Source organism: Trichosurus vulpecula, chromosome 4 (assembly GCF_011100635.1).
Source record: "Trichosurus vulpecula isolate mTriVul1 chromosome 4, mTriVul1.pri, whole genome shotgun sequence".
Taxonomy (NCBI): domain Eukaryota; kingdom Metazoa; phylum Chordata; class Mammalia; order Diprotodontia; family Phalangeridae; genus Trichosurus; species Trichosurus vulpecula.
Window position 1 is genome coordinate 186634937 of NC_050576.1, and position 14470 is coordinate 186649406.

Here is a 14470-nt window from a genome sequence, read left to right on the forward strand (position 1 = left end):
AGGTCGTTGGATTCCAAATACAGTGTTCTTCCCATCATATCACTACCACACAGATAATACTCAATAAATACCTGTTGATGGGTAGATTAGAGACAAGCTAATCTGGTTTTGTTGTGTTTGGAGGATGAGACGGAGTGGGGCTGAGCCATGATGGGTGTGTGATTATATATAATTAGGGATCCATGTAAGACTGGAAGTAGAAGCTTGTTGTGAGAAGGGAAGGCAGAAGCTGGGGAAGGCAGCCTCTGGCTGGGTGTTTGGTGGCAGGTGAGTGCTAATGTGTGAGTGCACCTGGGAGACTTACAATGGGCACCAAAGTGCTGGATGGTATTGTAAGAAAAATGGGACAGTGGAGGTGGGGAATGTGGAGCTGGGGTGCAGGGGAATGACTGAATTGAGGGGAGCCAGGGGGAGTTTAGTGTTAAAGGGCATATTTGGTAAAGAGGGGTGGTGTGGTGGTAGTAAAGAGGGGGAGTGGTAGTGGTATGCATGTGTGTGTGTGTGTGTGTGTGTGTGTGTGTGTGTGTGTGTGTGTGAGAGAGAGAGAGAGAGAGAGAGAGAGAGAGAGAGAGAGAGAGAGAGATAGCCAACCCAACCCTCGGCCTGTTCTTTTCCTTTTCTTGTGCTTTCTTCATGTTGTGTGTTTTCCTGTAAGTCCCTACCCTTTGTCCCCAAGCTAGGCCAACCTTGGAGGATGGAATGGGATGGTCTAAATGAAGAGAGGGCCCCTGAGTCTTGAACTGTTCTGTCTGCTTTCTCCTTCCTCTCATTGTCCTCTCTGTCATCAGCCTCTCTTCTGTTTGTCCTTCTGTCTGTCTCTCTCCTGGGAGGGGGATGGGGTAAAGATGGGGAGAGGGAATCCACAACCCCTGTTCTTTCCCTGGGAGTCACTCCAAGTACTCTGAACTCTCAGGATTGGTGGTCTCTAGTTGGACCTGGCTGGTGAACTTTACACAGTGCCCTCACCCAATCTCCCCTAATGATCAGGGCAGTTATATCCCACATATGGTGGATTATGAAGGAGAAAGAGCAGTGAAAAGGTTTGGCCCTGTCCCTAGAGAGAAGACACTTGAATAAAGAACTGATAGGTTCCTTTTTTCACCTTTCAGAAGAATTATTTTCAAATAGATCCCTCTCTGCACTCAGTCCCCCTCCCCCAAGAAAATGGGATGGTGGAAAAAAAATACTGTCTCTGGAGTCAGAAGAACTGGGTTCAAATCCTGCCTGTGATGCTTATTACCTGTGTGACCTTGGGCAAGTCACTTAATCCTGCTTAACCTCAGTTTCTTCATCCTTAAGATAAGGGGTTGGACTAGTTGACCTTTGAGGTCCCTTTCACCTCTAGATCTCTGATCATATCATCCCAGGAAAGAGCTTGAGGAAAGTGAGGAGTAGCTGAAGAAATCCAGCCATGTTGTTAGGATTCCACTCACTTTTAACATCACCTCTCAGTTTTTTTCCTACCAAGATTCCTTCCTCCCCTTCCCCTAGCCAGTAGAGGTGGGGAGTGTTGAGTGGGCCATTTTTGACCCTGCCTGTGCCCTCCTCTTTCTTCCCTCCTCCCCACCCTATGCAGATCCTGAGCGGAGCAGCCCCCCGATGCTGTCTGCGGATGATGCGGAGTACCCAAGAGAGTACCGGACCCTTGGGGGTGGGGGAAGTGGGGGGAGTGGGGGCCGGCGCTTCTCCAATGTGGGGCTCGTGCACACTTCTGAGAGGAGGCACACCGTGATTGCAGCCCAGAGTCTGGAGGCACTCAGTGGGTTGCAGAAAGCAGATGCAGAGCGCAAGCGAGATGCCTTCATGGACCATCTGAAGAGCAAGTACCCCCAGCATGCCCTTGCCCTCCGAGGCCAGCAGGACCGACTCCGGGAACAGGTGAGAGGCTACGGTAGGCATGGCATGCTCAGAAGGGGACAAATTCTCTTGTTAATCTCTGAGCTCCTGGGGCGCTGACCTTTTACCCAAAGGGTCCCTAAGGGCCACCAATCCTCCAAACTTGAGAGTCTTCCAGAGTTGAACTTTGAGGACTGAACAACACCAGGAGGTATTTGAGGTATTGAGGAGACAATTTGGCAGTTGACACTGGAATTACGTCTCAAAGTTTAATTTTGCTGGTGCTTTAGGTGCCTGGGAGAAAACTTAATCTTGTTTGCCTTTCCCAGGGGAGACAGAGAATAGAAGCCTTGGCTCTGAAGCCTGGCATCCATCAGGGTAGTTGGCTATCTTGAAAAAGAATCTGTCCCACCCTATATCTTACTTGGTGACTGTTTGGGGGTATAAGTGAGAGGTTGGTTGGGGTAAGCAAACCTTTTTAAGGATAGAGCCCTTCCTATCCCCTGTAGAGCCATGTGGTAGACAGGGTGTTTGGGGCCCAAGAGCCCCAGCTATCAGAGGGCCTGGTGTCTGAGTAGGAAGAGTTTGTGGTTGGCCAGGTACCTGCTTTGGGCCTGTTAACTTTGGTTCTTTCAGGCTGAGTTGACCTGTTGGAGATGGGCATGAAGACCCGGGATGCTTCCACTGTCAGGGACAGAATTAGGGAGTCCTGAGGTTTCTCTTCACCTCCCTCTTCTCCACCATCTCCCCACCATATGTCTTATGATTCTAGGCAAATGTCTTTTTCTGTCTCCCTGTTCTTCAGTTTTATGACTGTTACATGAGGAATCCTGGACAGGAAGGGAAATGAGCTTTCCAGTAGTAAACCTAACTGGGTAGGCATACAGCCAATGTGGCAGATCATGACTTGCTTTATGGTTCTTGAGAGTCACTGGCATCTCTTTTGTATTACTGACCTCTTTTGTATTACTCTATAGAGCCCCCCAATCCTTTCCTTGTATGTCTTAGACGCCTCCTTTCCCTTTGTCTTCTTTGGGAAACAGATGTTGGTTTTCCAAAAGGGCTTTATTGGCATAAAGGGAAAATAACAATGAAGGAGCATAGGATTACTAAATTATAAAGCAGGAGACGGCTAATATGAGAAAGGCTGGACTTCTAATTGGACAAGCTGAGTTTAAGTCTGGGTTCTGTGACCTTGAATAAGGTTATCTCCCCTCTTTCTCTCTCAGTTTCCTTACCTGTAAAACGGGGAGTAGGCTAGTCCACTTACATTCCATGATTTTCCAAATATATCCTAAGTCTAGCTATTGGGGCAGGGATGCACTTTCCTGGCTCAGTGGCCCCTCCATCCTATCTACCTGGATCCTACCCTCCGTCCTAGCTATCTGGCTGGAGAAAATCCCTGTTGCATTCTTCCCCTGACTGGAGCAATGTTCAACACCTGGTTTTTCTTCTCCTCCAAAGCTAGAGCCCTTTCTGACTGCTCCCAGTAAAATAGGCCTGTGGCCAAAGGTTCTGGTCCCATTGATTGGGTCATAGATGGGCTCCATGGGGAAAACTTTTTGCACATTTCTTATATCCTTTTGTGTGAAGTGGAAAAGTAATCCACATGTACCGTTCTCTCAAATGTAAGGGGAAGGTCATTTCTTGGAAAATTCAGGAGGCTGGGGTCAGAGTTTGAGGGGGGGGGAAAGTATTCCATGTCTCTGGGGAAGCTTCTTTTATTTGCTGCTCTGGCACAGTCTCCTTTTAAGGAGGGAGAAAGAGCCTAGGAATAGGTCAGTCTTGTCTGTCTTCTTGTTGCCGTTGAAAGGGTTGTCCTTTAAACTGTCTCTGAATCTCCAGGTCATGTGGTCGTGAAAGAGCAGCTCTCCATCTTGCCAGCAGACAGGTTCTTTCACGAGTCTGCTATGGATTGTGAGGTACTGAAGTCATATGCTAGTATACCAACTTTCAAGTCTCCAGTCCCTTGGGTCTTCCTCTCTCCTGCTTTCCATCCCAGGAGGTCTTCTCTACTCCTTGGCATGCAAAAATAGAAAGAGCCATGGATTTGGAGTTGAGAGCTGGGTTCAAATCCTGATTTTTTGACTTCTCAAAGCTGTGTGACCATGGGCAAATCTCTTAACCTCTCTGGGCCTGAGGTTTACCTTGTTTTTTCCCCTCAATTTTGTCTTTAAAATGGGGGGGGCGGCAGGGTTGGAGTTGGTTTCTAAGATGCCTTGCAGCTCTTCATCACAAAAGCATAGATTTAGGTCTGGAAGGAACATTACCTATGTGGTCCCATGAGGTATATGGCACGGGAAAGAAAAAATGCTGGACTTAACATTGCCACTTTTTAGCCTTCAGAATCTTGGTTTTCTCATCTGCAAAATGAGGGAATTGAATGAGCTCACTAGTTCTTAACCTTTAAAAATTTTTTTGAATGGACTCTCTTGGTAGTTCCAGAAAAAAATATTTTTAAATACCCAAAATAACATACATAGGGTGAAAAAGGAAACCAACTATATTGAAATACAGTTATCAGAATATCTTTTAAAAAACTAGTTCTTGGATCCCAAGGTTAAAAACCACGGGACTAGATGGTCTCTAAGGTACCTCTTCCAATTCCGACATTCTACAACTCCTTTTTGCCCAATATAGGGCACATGGTTCCCCTATATCTGGTCTCTCTAAACCTAAGAGCAGCCTATAATCAGTATTAATTTGAGGGGCACAGCAATATATTATTAATACAATTAATTAACATTGTTAATACATTAATTATTGGGCACAGCAATATATAACAAATTAATATATTTGTTAATATATCAATTGTTAAAGTATAGCAATATATTCATAATATAATTAATAATATAAAGTATTGGGGGTATAGCAATCTATTATTAATATAATTTGTATATACGCACATATATAAAATACATATACATATGATACATGTCTGTGTCTATGTATATGTGTGTGTATATATATATATATATATATATATATGTGTCTCCTTTTGTTTTGACAAGAGATCATTTTAAAGGATGCTACCTACATCCTGTGGTTGTCTATATCTAGAGCAATACAGCACATCAGTTAGACTCCAGGAGAGTTGCTGAGCTGGCTCAAAGACTGCTGTCCTGGCATATGGTCTGGGAAGGGATAAGGAGTCCATCAACTAATGACCCTCTCCCTACCCCACCCCCATTAGGTAGCCAGGACTCTCTCAATCCTGCCAATGCTCCTGTGAGGAGGGACATTCCCCACTCCTTGTCTGCACCTCTAATCTTGACCGGATCACAGATAGATGAAAGGTACTGGTGCGTCCCAGTCATCTCATGCTCGTACCAGATGCCACCATTTTGCTTGTCAATCTCTCAGCTCACCTGGTGGTGGGGCTTTAAGTTGTGTTGGAAGAATATACAGGAAGGAGAAGGCAATGTCAAATTTCAGTGTCATTCGCTCATGTGTTTATTTGTTCATCCATTCAGTCTTTCAAAAAGTATTTGTTGAGCACCCAAATATATCAAGATCCTGTGACGAGGGGCAGTTTGGTGTGATGAATAGAGAGTCCTCAAAACTAGGGGCATCTGGGGTCAAATGCTGCCTCTGACCCATATTGGTGATGGGATCTTGGGCAAATCTCTTCACTGCCCATCTAGGCAACTCTCTAAGACTATAATTTCCAGAGAAGGTGCTGACCTACAGTAGGAGATGGAGTTTTCTCTCCCTGGGAGTTCCATATACCAAGGAAGTCAAAAATCCCTATCCTCTGCTAATCAAGGTCCTGTACTAGGGACCGAGAGGATTACAAAGATAAATGAATGAGATCTGGTCTCTGCTCTGGTGGAGTTTGTCTAGTTGGGGAGATAAAGCTAACCCATATGAAAGAACCATGTAACCCACACTGAGCAGTATGTGATCAGATGCCAGGACGAGGGGCAGGAAGGGCTGGCTGCAAATGTGCAAAGAAGAGATGTTTCTGGGAGGCTGGAAGGGAATAATGGGGTATGATGGGAAGAGGCTTAGGATGGTAATCGAGGGGTCTCTTCTTTTTCTGTCACTAATTTACGCTGTGACCTTGAGTAAGACATTCTTTCTCTGGGCCTCAGACTCAGTATTCTCAACTGTAAAATGGGGATAATAACAGCGCCTATGCTAGCAATGTTGTTGTGAGGATCAAATGAGAGAAGACTCATAAGGTACTTAGCAGAGCGCCTAGCACATACTGAGTGCTATATAAATGCTTATTCCCTCCCCCACCTCATCCCCCATCTCTAAGTGAGAAGGTTGATTTAGAAGATTCTCTAAGGTTTCTTCCAGTTCTGATCTTCTGTGAATCTGGTCAAAGAAGGTGGGAGGAAGCTAGGTGATACAATGGATAGAGCACTGGCTCTGGAGTAAGAAGGACCTGAACCCAAATCTGGGTGTGTGACCCTGGGCAAGTCACTTAACCCTTATTGCCCCACCCCCGAAAAAAATAATTAAAAAAAGAAGGTGGGACTTGGTTTGAGGCCTGGAAAGGATGGGCAGGATTTGGCCAGGTGGTAGGAACATTTCAAGTGTGTTCTTGGAGGTAAGTATGAGCTCAGCATGTGAAGGCCCAGATGAGCTGGAGTAAAAAGGCCACATGGAAGTGTATAGAAGGATAGCCTGGGCTAGCTTAATGAATGGGCTTTTGAACAGGGTGGGTAGGCTAGGGGATGATGTGATAGGTTCCATCTTTTGGATGGGGAGAGACTGGATGCAGAGAGCCTCCTTAGGAGACTAAGGCAGGAGTCCAAGTGGGAGGTGGTGAGGGGCTGTACCTAGGATGGTGATCAGGAGAATGGAAAGCCAGAGAAAGATGGAAGAGATATTCCAAAGAAAGAGTTGAACTTGGAGACACACTGGTCTGAGGAGGTCAGTGGTGGGGGTGGGGTAGTTTGGACAAGACTTGTAATTCCACTGGTATTTGGAAATCTTGGTAAAGAAAGGCCAATCAATGCAGATTGGCAACTACAGTGCAATTTATAGTCAAAGATTTGCCTGATGGATTAAGTGATTTCCCCAGGGTCACACGAAGGGATGGTGTCAAGGCACTACTTGAGCCTAGGTCTTCTCAAATCTGTCACTGGCTTTCTAGCCACTATATCATGCTTCTTCTGTATAATTGTATAATTGGGGATAATGAAGGAAAAGGAAGAATTTAGGATGTCTGAGATTTTGAGCCTGGGTGACTTGGGTGGCACCATCATTGGAAACAGGGAAATTTTGAGAAGGAGGAAGAGGACAATGAAGGTTTCAGCTTGGGACCTACTGAGTTTGAGGGGATGGTGGAATGGTTAATTCAGCTCATATGCAGCTTACTGTGCTGTGCCTTGGGGGTACAAAGACAAGAAAAAGCAGTCTCTGCCCTTGAAGAGTACATTCTGCTTGGGTATAAAATATGTACACCAATTAAACACAAGAGAGAGGAGGACGAAAATGTGAGGGAATCAGGAAGGCATTGCATGAGAGTTGGCACCTTAAAGAGCCTTAAAGGAAATTTTAAGCATTCTAAGAGGCTAAGGCAAAGGGGAAGTGCATTCCAGGTATGTGTGTGTGTATGGGGGGTGGGGTGGTGTAGGAAGCCAGAGGGGCGGGAGATAAAATGCTTGGTTCAGGAAACCACAAGTTGGCTAGTTCAGCTGGAATGAAGAGTGCATGAAAGGCCATATGTAAGACAAAAGAGGCTTATGGCAGCCCAAGGAGTTTGTATTTTATCCTAGAAACAATAGAGAACCATTGATGATGTTTGAGCAAGAGTGACATGGCCATGCTTGAACATTAGGAAGATAATTTTGATAGCTATATGAAGGATGGATTAGAAGTGGGAGATGATGGAAGCCGAGAGATCAGTGGGAAGGCTATTTTAGTAGCCCAGGTGAGAGGTGGTAAGGATCTGAATGAGGGTGGTGGCTGTGGGAGTAGAGAAACAGGGATGAATGGGAGAGGTGTCACGGAAGTTGAATCAACAGGGATTGGCAACTGTTTGAATATGGGGACAAGAGAGAGGGGAATGAAAGCTGTCTTTGAGATTATTGGCCTGGGTGACTGTAAAGATCACCATCTTTAAAGACCACCCTCAATAGAAATCCGGAACTTTGGAGGAGGGGGAGGCTTAGGGGGGAAAATGCATTCCTTTTTGGACATAGAGTTTGAGATAAGGACAGGTCATCCAGAAGGAAGTGTCCAGCACGTAGTGGACAATGCAAGACCAGGTTTCATGAGAGAGATGAGGGCTCGATGTATTGATTTGAGAGTCACCTGCTTTAAGGTAATGATTTAATCCATGGGAGCTGATGAGATCATCAAGACAGAGGTGCAGAGGGGAGAAAGAAGGTGTAGGGAGAGAAAAGAAGAGGATCCAGGACAGAGCCTTGGGGGACATCAATACTTCGGAGGCAGGAGATGGATGATGATTTAGCAAAGAAAACTGAAAAGGAACAGCCAGACAGGTTGGAGTAGAATGGGGAGAGCAATGTCACAAATGCCGAGGGAGGAGGATGTATCCAGGGGAGGGGGTGGTTAATAGTGTCAAAAGCTGCTGAGATGCCAGGAAAGATGACTGCAAAAAGGCCATCAGATTTAGCAGGCAAAAGATCATTGGTAACCTTGGAGAAAGAAGAGCTGTTGCTTGGAGAACAGAGCATTTGGGTCAGAAGCCAGATTGCAAGATGTCTAACTAGAGATGTCCTGAAGGCGTATTGAACTTGACCCTGGGAAAGAGGTCGAGACTAGAGCTATAATTTGAAAGTCATCAGCATAGATATGAAAATTGAAGGGATGAAATAGAATCAGTTAAAAGGAAAGACTGAAGAGAAAGAAAGGCAGCAGACAATGTCAGATGCTGAAGAGAGGTCAAGCAGGATGGGGGCTAGGGCAGTAAGGAAATCATTAGTGGCCTGCCTTTCAGAGAATAGTTGGAGGGAGTTAAAGGAGGGGATGAGTGATAAGGAAATGAGCCCCCACCTTAAGATACCTGTAGATAAGGGTGAATGTTTTAGAACTGGATATTAATCAGATGAGCTTTTTGATATGTCTGCTAAGGGCTCTGGTCAAGGCTGCCCCTTCCTTATCCTTGATTTCAGCCTCCAATCCCTTGGGCCTCCCTCTCTCTCTTGCCCTCCATTCCAGGAGGCCCTCCCCCCCACTCCCCCTAACGGGGTGTCCCCCCTTCACACACACAGGTTGGCGGCTGGACAGTGGACCACGTGTGTCTCCTCAGTTCCCTCTGCTCCCACCTTCATGGCGACTCTGCCCCCACTGTGGCTGGCCAGCCTGCCCAGGTGAGTTCACCTCCATTCCAACCCCATAGACCTGGGCAGGCAGGGAAAGGGAGCCAGGGTAGAAAGGGCAGGGGAGGGAGCACACACCTGTACAAATGTTGAAGGGTGGGGGAGGAAAGGGAATGTTCCCAGCTACTCACCAAGTAGCAGTCCTTCATAGGTGGGCATCAGAAGGAATTTTTGCTTTTAGGGGATGGTCATCTGATATTCTATTAAGAGCAAACTTGTTTAGGGTCATTTTTGTTCTACTTTTCCTTCCCAATCTTTGATACCTCCCCAGCTGGCACATTCTTCCTTCCCTATACCCTACCACCACCCCCCAGGTCATATTGTTAACCCCTCTTATCCTGAGCATGTTGGTCCCTCTCCCTTGGTATCCATAGTATCAAGAAGTCTGATGGCTCACTTCTATCCCTCCCATTGCAATGTAGAGTTATCTCTTAAAGCTTTACAACAAAGATGTTGGTACTTTGCCACTCATTCAAATCCCATTTCCCCCATCCTCCATAGGCCTCAGTCACCCTTTTCACAAAATGGATCTCATCTTACATGGAGATGTCTGAAGCTGTAGAGGGGATGGGGATGAGGGAAGGAGGCTAGGGAGTCTGGCATTAGGGAGACAGGCTTCTGGCCTCATTGACTCGTTGACTCTGCCTTTAAGGAGAGAGAGAGAGAGACAGAGAGAGAGAGAGAGACAGAGAGACAGAGACAGAGAGACAGAGAGAGACAGAGACAGAGAGACAGAGAGAGAGACAGAGAGAGAGAGCACAACATCCCTCAGCCCCCCAACCCAAACCACCTTAGAGACTACTTCTTAGGGTACAGTGAAGGTCAGGATGACTGTGTGTCTGTGTGTGTGTGTGTGTGTGTGAGAGAGAGAGAGAGAGAGACAGAGACAGAGAGAGAGAGAGAGAGACAGAGAGAGAGAGACAGAGACAGAGAGAGAGAGAGAGAGACAGAGAGAGAGATGGAGACAGAGAGCACAACATCCCTCAGCCCCCCAACCCAAACCACCTTAGAGACTACTTCTTAGGGTACAGTGAGGGTCAGGATGACTCTGTGTGTGTGTGTGTGTGTGTGTGTGTGTGTGTGTGTGTGTGAGAGAGAGAGAGAGAGAGAGAGAGAGAGAGAGAGAGAGAGAGAGAGAGAGCTTGGTGATCTGTCATGTGGAGTTCTTTTCTATCCTGTCCTCCCAGACTCCACCCTGAAGCATCTTTCCCCATAATCACACCCCAAGACAAAGTAGGAAGATGCTTGGGCTTCCTGAGACAGGAAATAGTAGTTTTGTTTGTAATCCATTAGGTTCTTTTTTGTTATTTTTTGTATTGTTTTTGTTTTTTATTTTTGTATTTCTACAAATATATTCGTACATACAAATTTATACAAAATACAAATATATTGAGCATTGTTACTTTTATCTGCATCAGTGAGGAGGTCAGGTATAGATAGAGGCTTCAAATCTTTCTTTGCCCCCCACCAAAACTTTGTATATGACTTGAATGTGGTTGATAGTCCATAGATTTCCTTGCAAAGATAGTTTGACTTATTCAGTGAAAAGGAGGATGCTGTGGAGTGGGTGGATACATTAGGGGAAGGGACCCCCTAAGGTCTCCCCCAATTCTGAGGTCCTAGGATAGAAGTCTGGAATCTTAAATCACACAGTGACTCACAGGGAGTAGAAGGCAACTGGGAGTAGCCTGCAGAAGTCTGCTCTAGGGTCATTACTTTGCTATAGGAAAAATGGCTAGTAGAAAGGTAGCAGTGAAGGACCTCTGTCAAATACTTGGTATTCAGTATTCAGCCCTCTCTGTTAACCTGTCCAGTCCTTCCCTGCCCTGCTAGTTTCTGCCTTTCTACAGCTCAGGTCCAGAGAGGTTCAGCAACTAACCCAGAGTCACACAGCAAGTCAGGATCAGATGGGAACTGGGACCTAGGTGTCTCCTCAGGCTTAGGGCTCACAACTGTCTGTGGAAGCACAAAGAGCAGCAGGACCCTACCTAGACTTGGGGGTGGAGGGGAGCCTCCATTCACTGACTGGATGATGGTGGGGGCATCTTATTAGAAATGAAGATCTTTCCGATTTCTCCGAGAGAGAGAGAGAGAGAGAGAGAGAGAGAGAGAGAGAGAGAGAGAGAGAGAGTGTGAGTGTGTGTGTGTGTGTGTGTGTGTGTGTGTGTGTTGGGGGAAGGGAGCGCAGGGGTGTCAGAGGAAGCGCAGCCACTCTGTGGCCCGACAGCCCTTCCCCCGTGGCCCTTGGGCTTTCTAACCTCCCTCCCTCCTGCTGCAACCCGAATCCCTGGTGGCGGGCCGGTGGGGCGGCGGCGGGCTGCGGGCTGCGAGATCGGGTGTCCAAGCTGGAGGCAGTGGCTGTGGCGGTGGTAGCAGCAGTCTCAGCAGCCGCAGCAGAAGCAGCAGCAGCAGCAGCAGCCGCCGGGGCTGGGGCGATTGCGGGGCCGCGCGGGCGGGGCCGCGCCCGGAGGCGGGGAGGAGGAGGCGCGGAGGCAGGGGAGATGTGCGCGGTGGCGCGCTGCACGGAGCCAGGTGGAGTCGTGGTTACCGGGGCGACCAGGGCCCGGGCCGGCTCGGCGGCGGCGGCGGCGGCAGCGGCTCGTCTCGCATTGCAGCAAAGGGCAGCGGCGGCTGCGGAGGCGGCCGGGGGCGGGGAGAGCCCGGGTGGGTGGGAGCCCAGGAGCCAGGGGGGGCCAACCCTCCTGCCCAGCCCCGCTTGATTGCGCCCCTGGGGCCAGGCCCGGGCCCGAGCGGACACACCTGTGGCCGCAGGTAAGCCGGAGAGGGAGATGCGGCCGCGGGGCGCAGGGCAGGGGGGGTTCCCCGGGAGGAGTTGGGGGGTGGGGAGCTGGCGCTCTCTGCCGCGGGCCCGCCTCCCCGCCCCCTTCTACCCCCTCCCCTCAGGATGCAGCTCCCGAGGGCGCGGCGGCCCCTCCCCCCAACTTCCACGAGTCATGACCTTCCCCAAGCTGGGTCGGGCACCCCCTCTTTCTCGCGTGTGGGGTACCTGGGCCACCCCGTCAGCCTCTTGGGGAAGGATGCCTCCTTCGGAGCCCACGTATATTTGCACACCTGAGGATGTGTATACGTGTTTGTGTTTGTGTGTGTGAGGTGGGATGAAGGTAGGAGTTTGCATGTGCCTTTGTATGTTGTATATGTATGTATGTACATCTTTGGGTGTAATTCCTGTTTGTATGCACTTGTCTATGTTAGAGTTTACATGTGGGCTCCTTTACCTGTACTTGCCAGTGCTAGAGTTCATATGCAGGTAGTGTGTGCCCTTGTGTTTGTGAGGATGAGAGGGTGAGCCTCCCCCAGGGAATGAAGGTTTAATTTAGAAGGACAGTCAATCCATTGCCCCTCCCCTGAGATTCCCCATCTATGTGTCATCAGGTAAGGAGGGTGTAATAACCCCCTCTCCCACATGGACCCTAAGTCCCTGTGAGGTTCAGAGGGGACCCTTCTGATTATTCTCCAGACTACCAGGCAATCCTTTTGTCATTCATCTCAGCTTTCCAATGGAGAGGTCTCTGGGTGAAGGTCTCTTCCTCATGCCTAGCAAGGTTGAGAAACAGTGAGTCCCTTTACGGTTGGTTGCCATCAGCTCAGGCAGAGATTTGAGGAGGGGTACCCTCAGCTAACAAGGAAAGGAGGGGTTAACTCCTTAGCCCCCAGAGGAAGGGAGATGTTTCTTGGCTTAGCTAGGTTGGCTGACGACTAAGGAATGGCTCACTGTCCAAGTTTTGCTCCTGGGAGAAGCTGTCAAACATTGTCCTCATCCCTGGCTGGAAATTCTGCCCCTTGTTCTATCACCCCAGGCACTCCATAAGCAGCTGTCATTGTGGCACGAGTTTGGCATCCATCTTGTCCTTCCAGGGCACACTGCCAGTTTGGTCTCTGTTTCTGGGAGGCCCTGCCCCTGTGGGCAGCTTCATTGGACAGGAGATATTTATTTCTCCCCCTGCTGTCCACCACCCCTCCCCCTCCCCGAAGGGGGTGGGATGATAGATTCTGACACTTCTATGAGTGTAGGAGAGGAAGGCAAGCCCTTTGGTATTGATTATCATTTTGGATCGGGAGCCACATCTCTTGGGACACTTTCTCAATGGCCATTCAGTTTCCTGTTGATTTCATGAATACTTTGATGATTTCATGAATACTCTGAGGGAAGAAACCTCACAGAGTTGAATTTTGTTGGGAGTGTTAGTGAAAGGGATGCCGAAGATTCCTCAGCCTATGCCTCCTTTGACATCCTGGCTCCTTTTGGTCCCATTTAGTATGCAGTAGGAATATCTTGGGTTAGAAAATAAGAAGTTTCAGTTGTGTTGAGGGGTACTGGATGCTTGATTGGATGGTAAGGCTAGGGAATCTTTCCCCCCAACAATCTTTGAAGAATGAATTTGCTCTCTCCTCCCTCCACTCCCCCCAACACATACAGTCATACTGGATAGGTTAATTTATTCAACAACTTATTTCATACCTAGTACCTACAAGAGGGATGGAGGGCCAGAATGGGAACGGGTGCTGTGCCAGATGAAATGGAAGAGGGAAAGACAGAGAGAGGGAGAGACAGAGAGAGGGAGAGACAGAGACAGACAGACAGAGATCAACCTAAGAGTGCTGGGGCAGTAGGAGGCAGAGGACCCAGGAGTTTGTGCTCCCAGCTTCCCACTTAGCTCTTGGTCTCCTAGGTCTAGACATAGCTTCCCTTCCATCCTTAATCTGTGTTTGATCACTGACAGCCCCTCCTCTGGCACCAATTACTCTGTGCTAGACTGAGGAACTCATAAATAAATATAGCTAGCATTTTAAGACTTGCAGAGTGCTTTACATGTGTTCTCTTATTGGGTCCCCACAACAACCCTGGGAGGTAGGTACTATTTTTATCCCCATTCTACAGATCTAACTGAGGCTAGGAGAAGTGATGTGATTTGCCCAGGGTCACACAGCTAGGAGGTGTCAAGGACTCAAACTCAGGACTTCTTGGCTCCAAGTCCAGTAGTCTCTCCATTGTGTCACCTAGCTGCCTACGAAGGGGTTGTCTATATGGTAACCTTTCCTGCCTCTCTGATGTTGATTGGATAGTGAGAGAACTCACAGCCATATTTTGGGAGAACCAGCTGAATGAACTGAAGATGCTTAGCCTGAAAAGAGATCTAGAAGGGACACGATTGTCTTTATGATTTTAAAGTGCTGTCTTGTGGATTTTGTCATTCAGTTGTTTCAGTTGTGTCCAACTCTAAACCATTTGGGGTTTTCTTGGCAGAGATACTAGAGTGGCTTGCCATTTCCTTCTCCAGCTTATTTTGCAGATGAGGAAACTGAGGCAAACA

At 48.0% G+C, this 14470-nt stretch overlaps 1 protein-coding gene across 1 annotated transcript in view; it reads left to right on the forward strand.

Annotated features, from left to right (window-relative positions):
* Positions 1-1777: 1777 nt before the first annotated feature.
* Positions 1778-14470, forward strand: part of SRCIN1 (SRC kinase signaling inhibitor 1) — a 64615-nt gene continuing 51922 nt past the window's right edge. Inside the window, exon 1 of the mRNA XM_036756121.1 lies at positions 1778-1878. Coding sequence (XP_036612016.1) covers positions 1804-1878 — 75 coding nt within the window. The 5' untranslated portion in view covers positions 1778-1803. The remainder of the gene's footprint in view (positions 1879-14470) is intronic.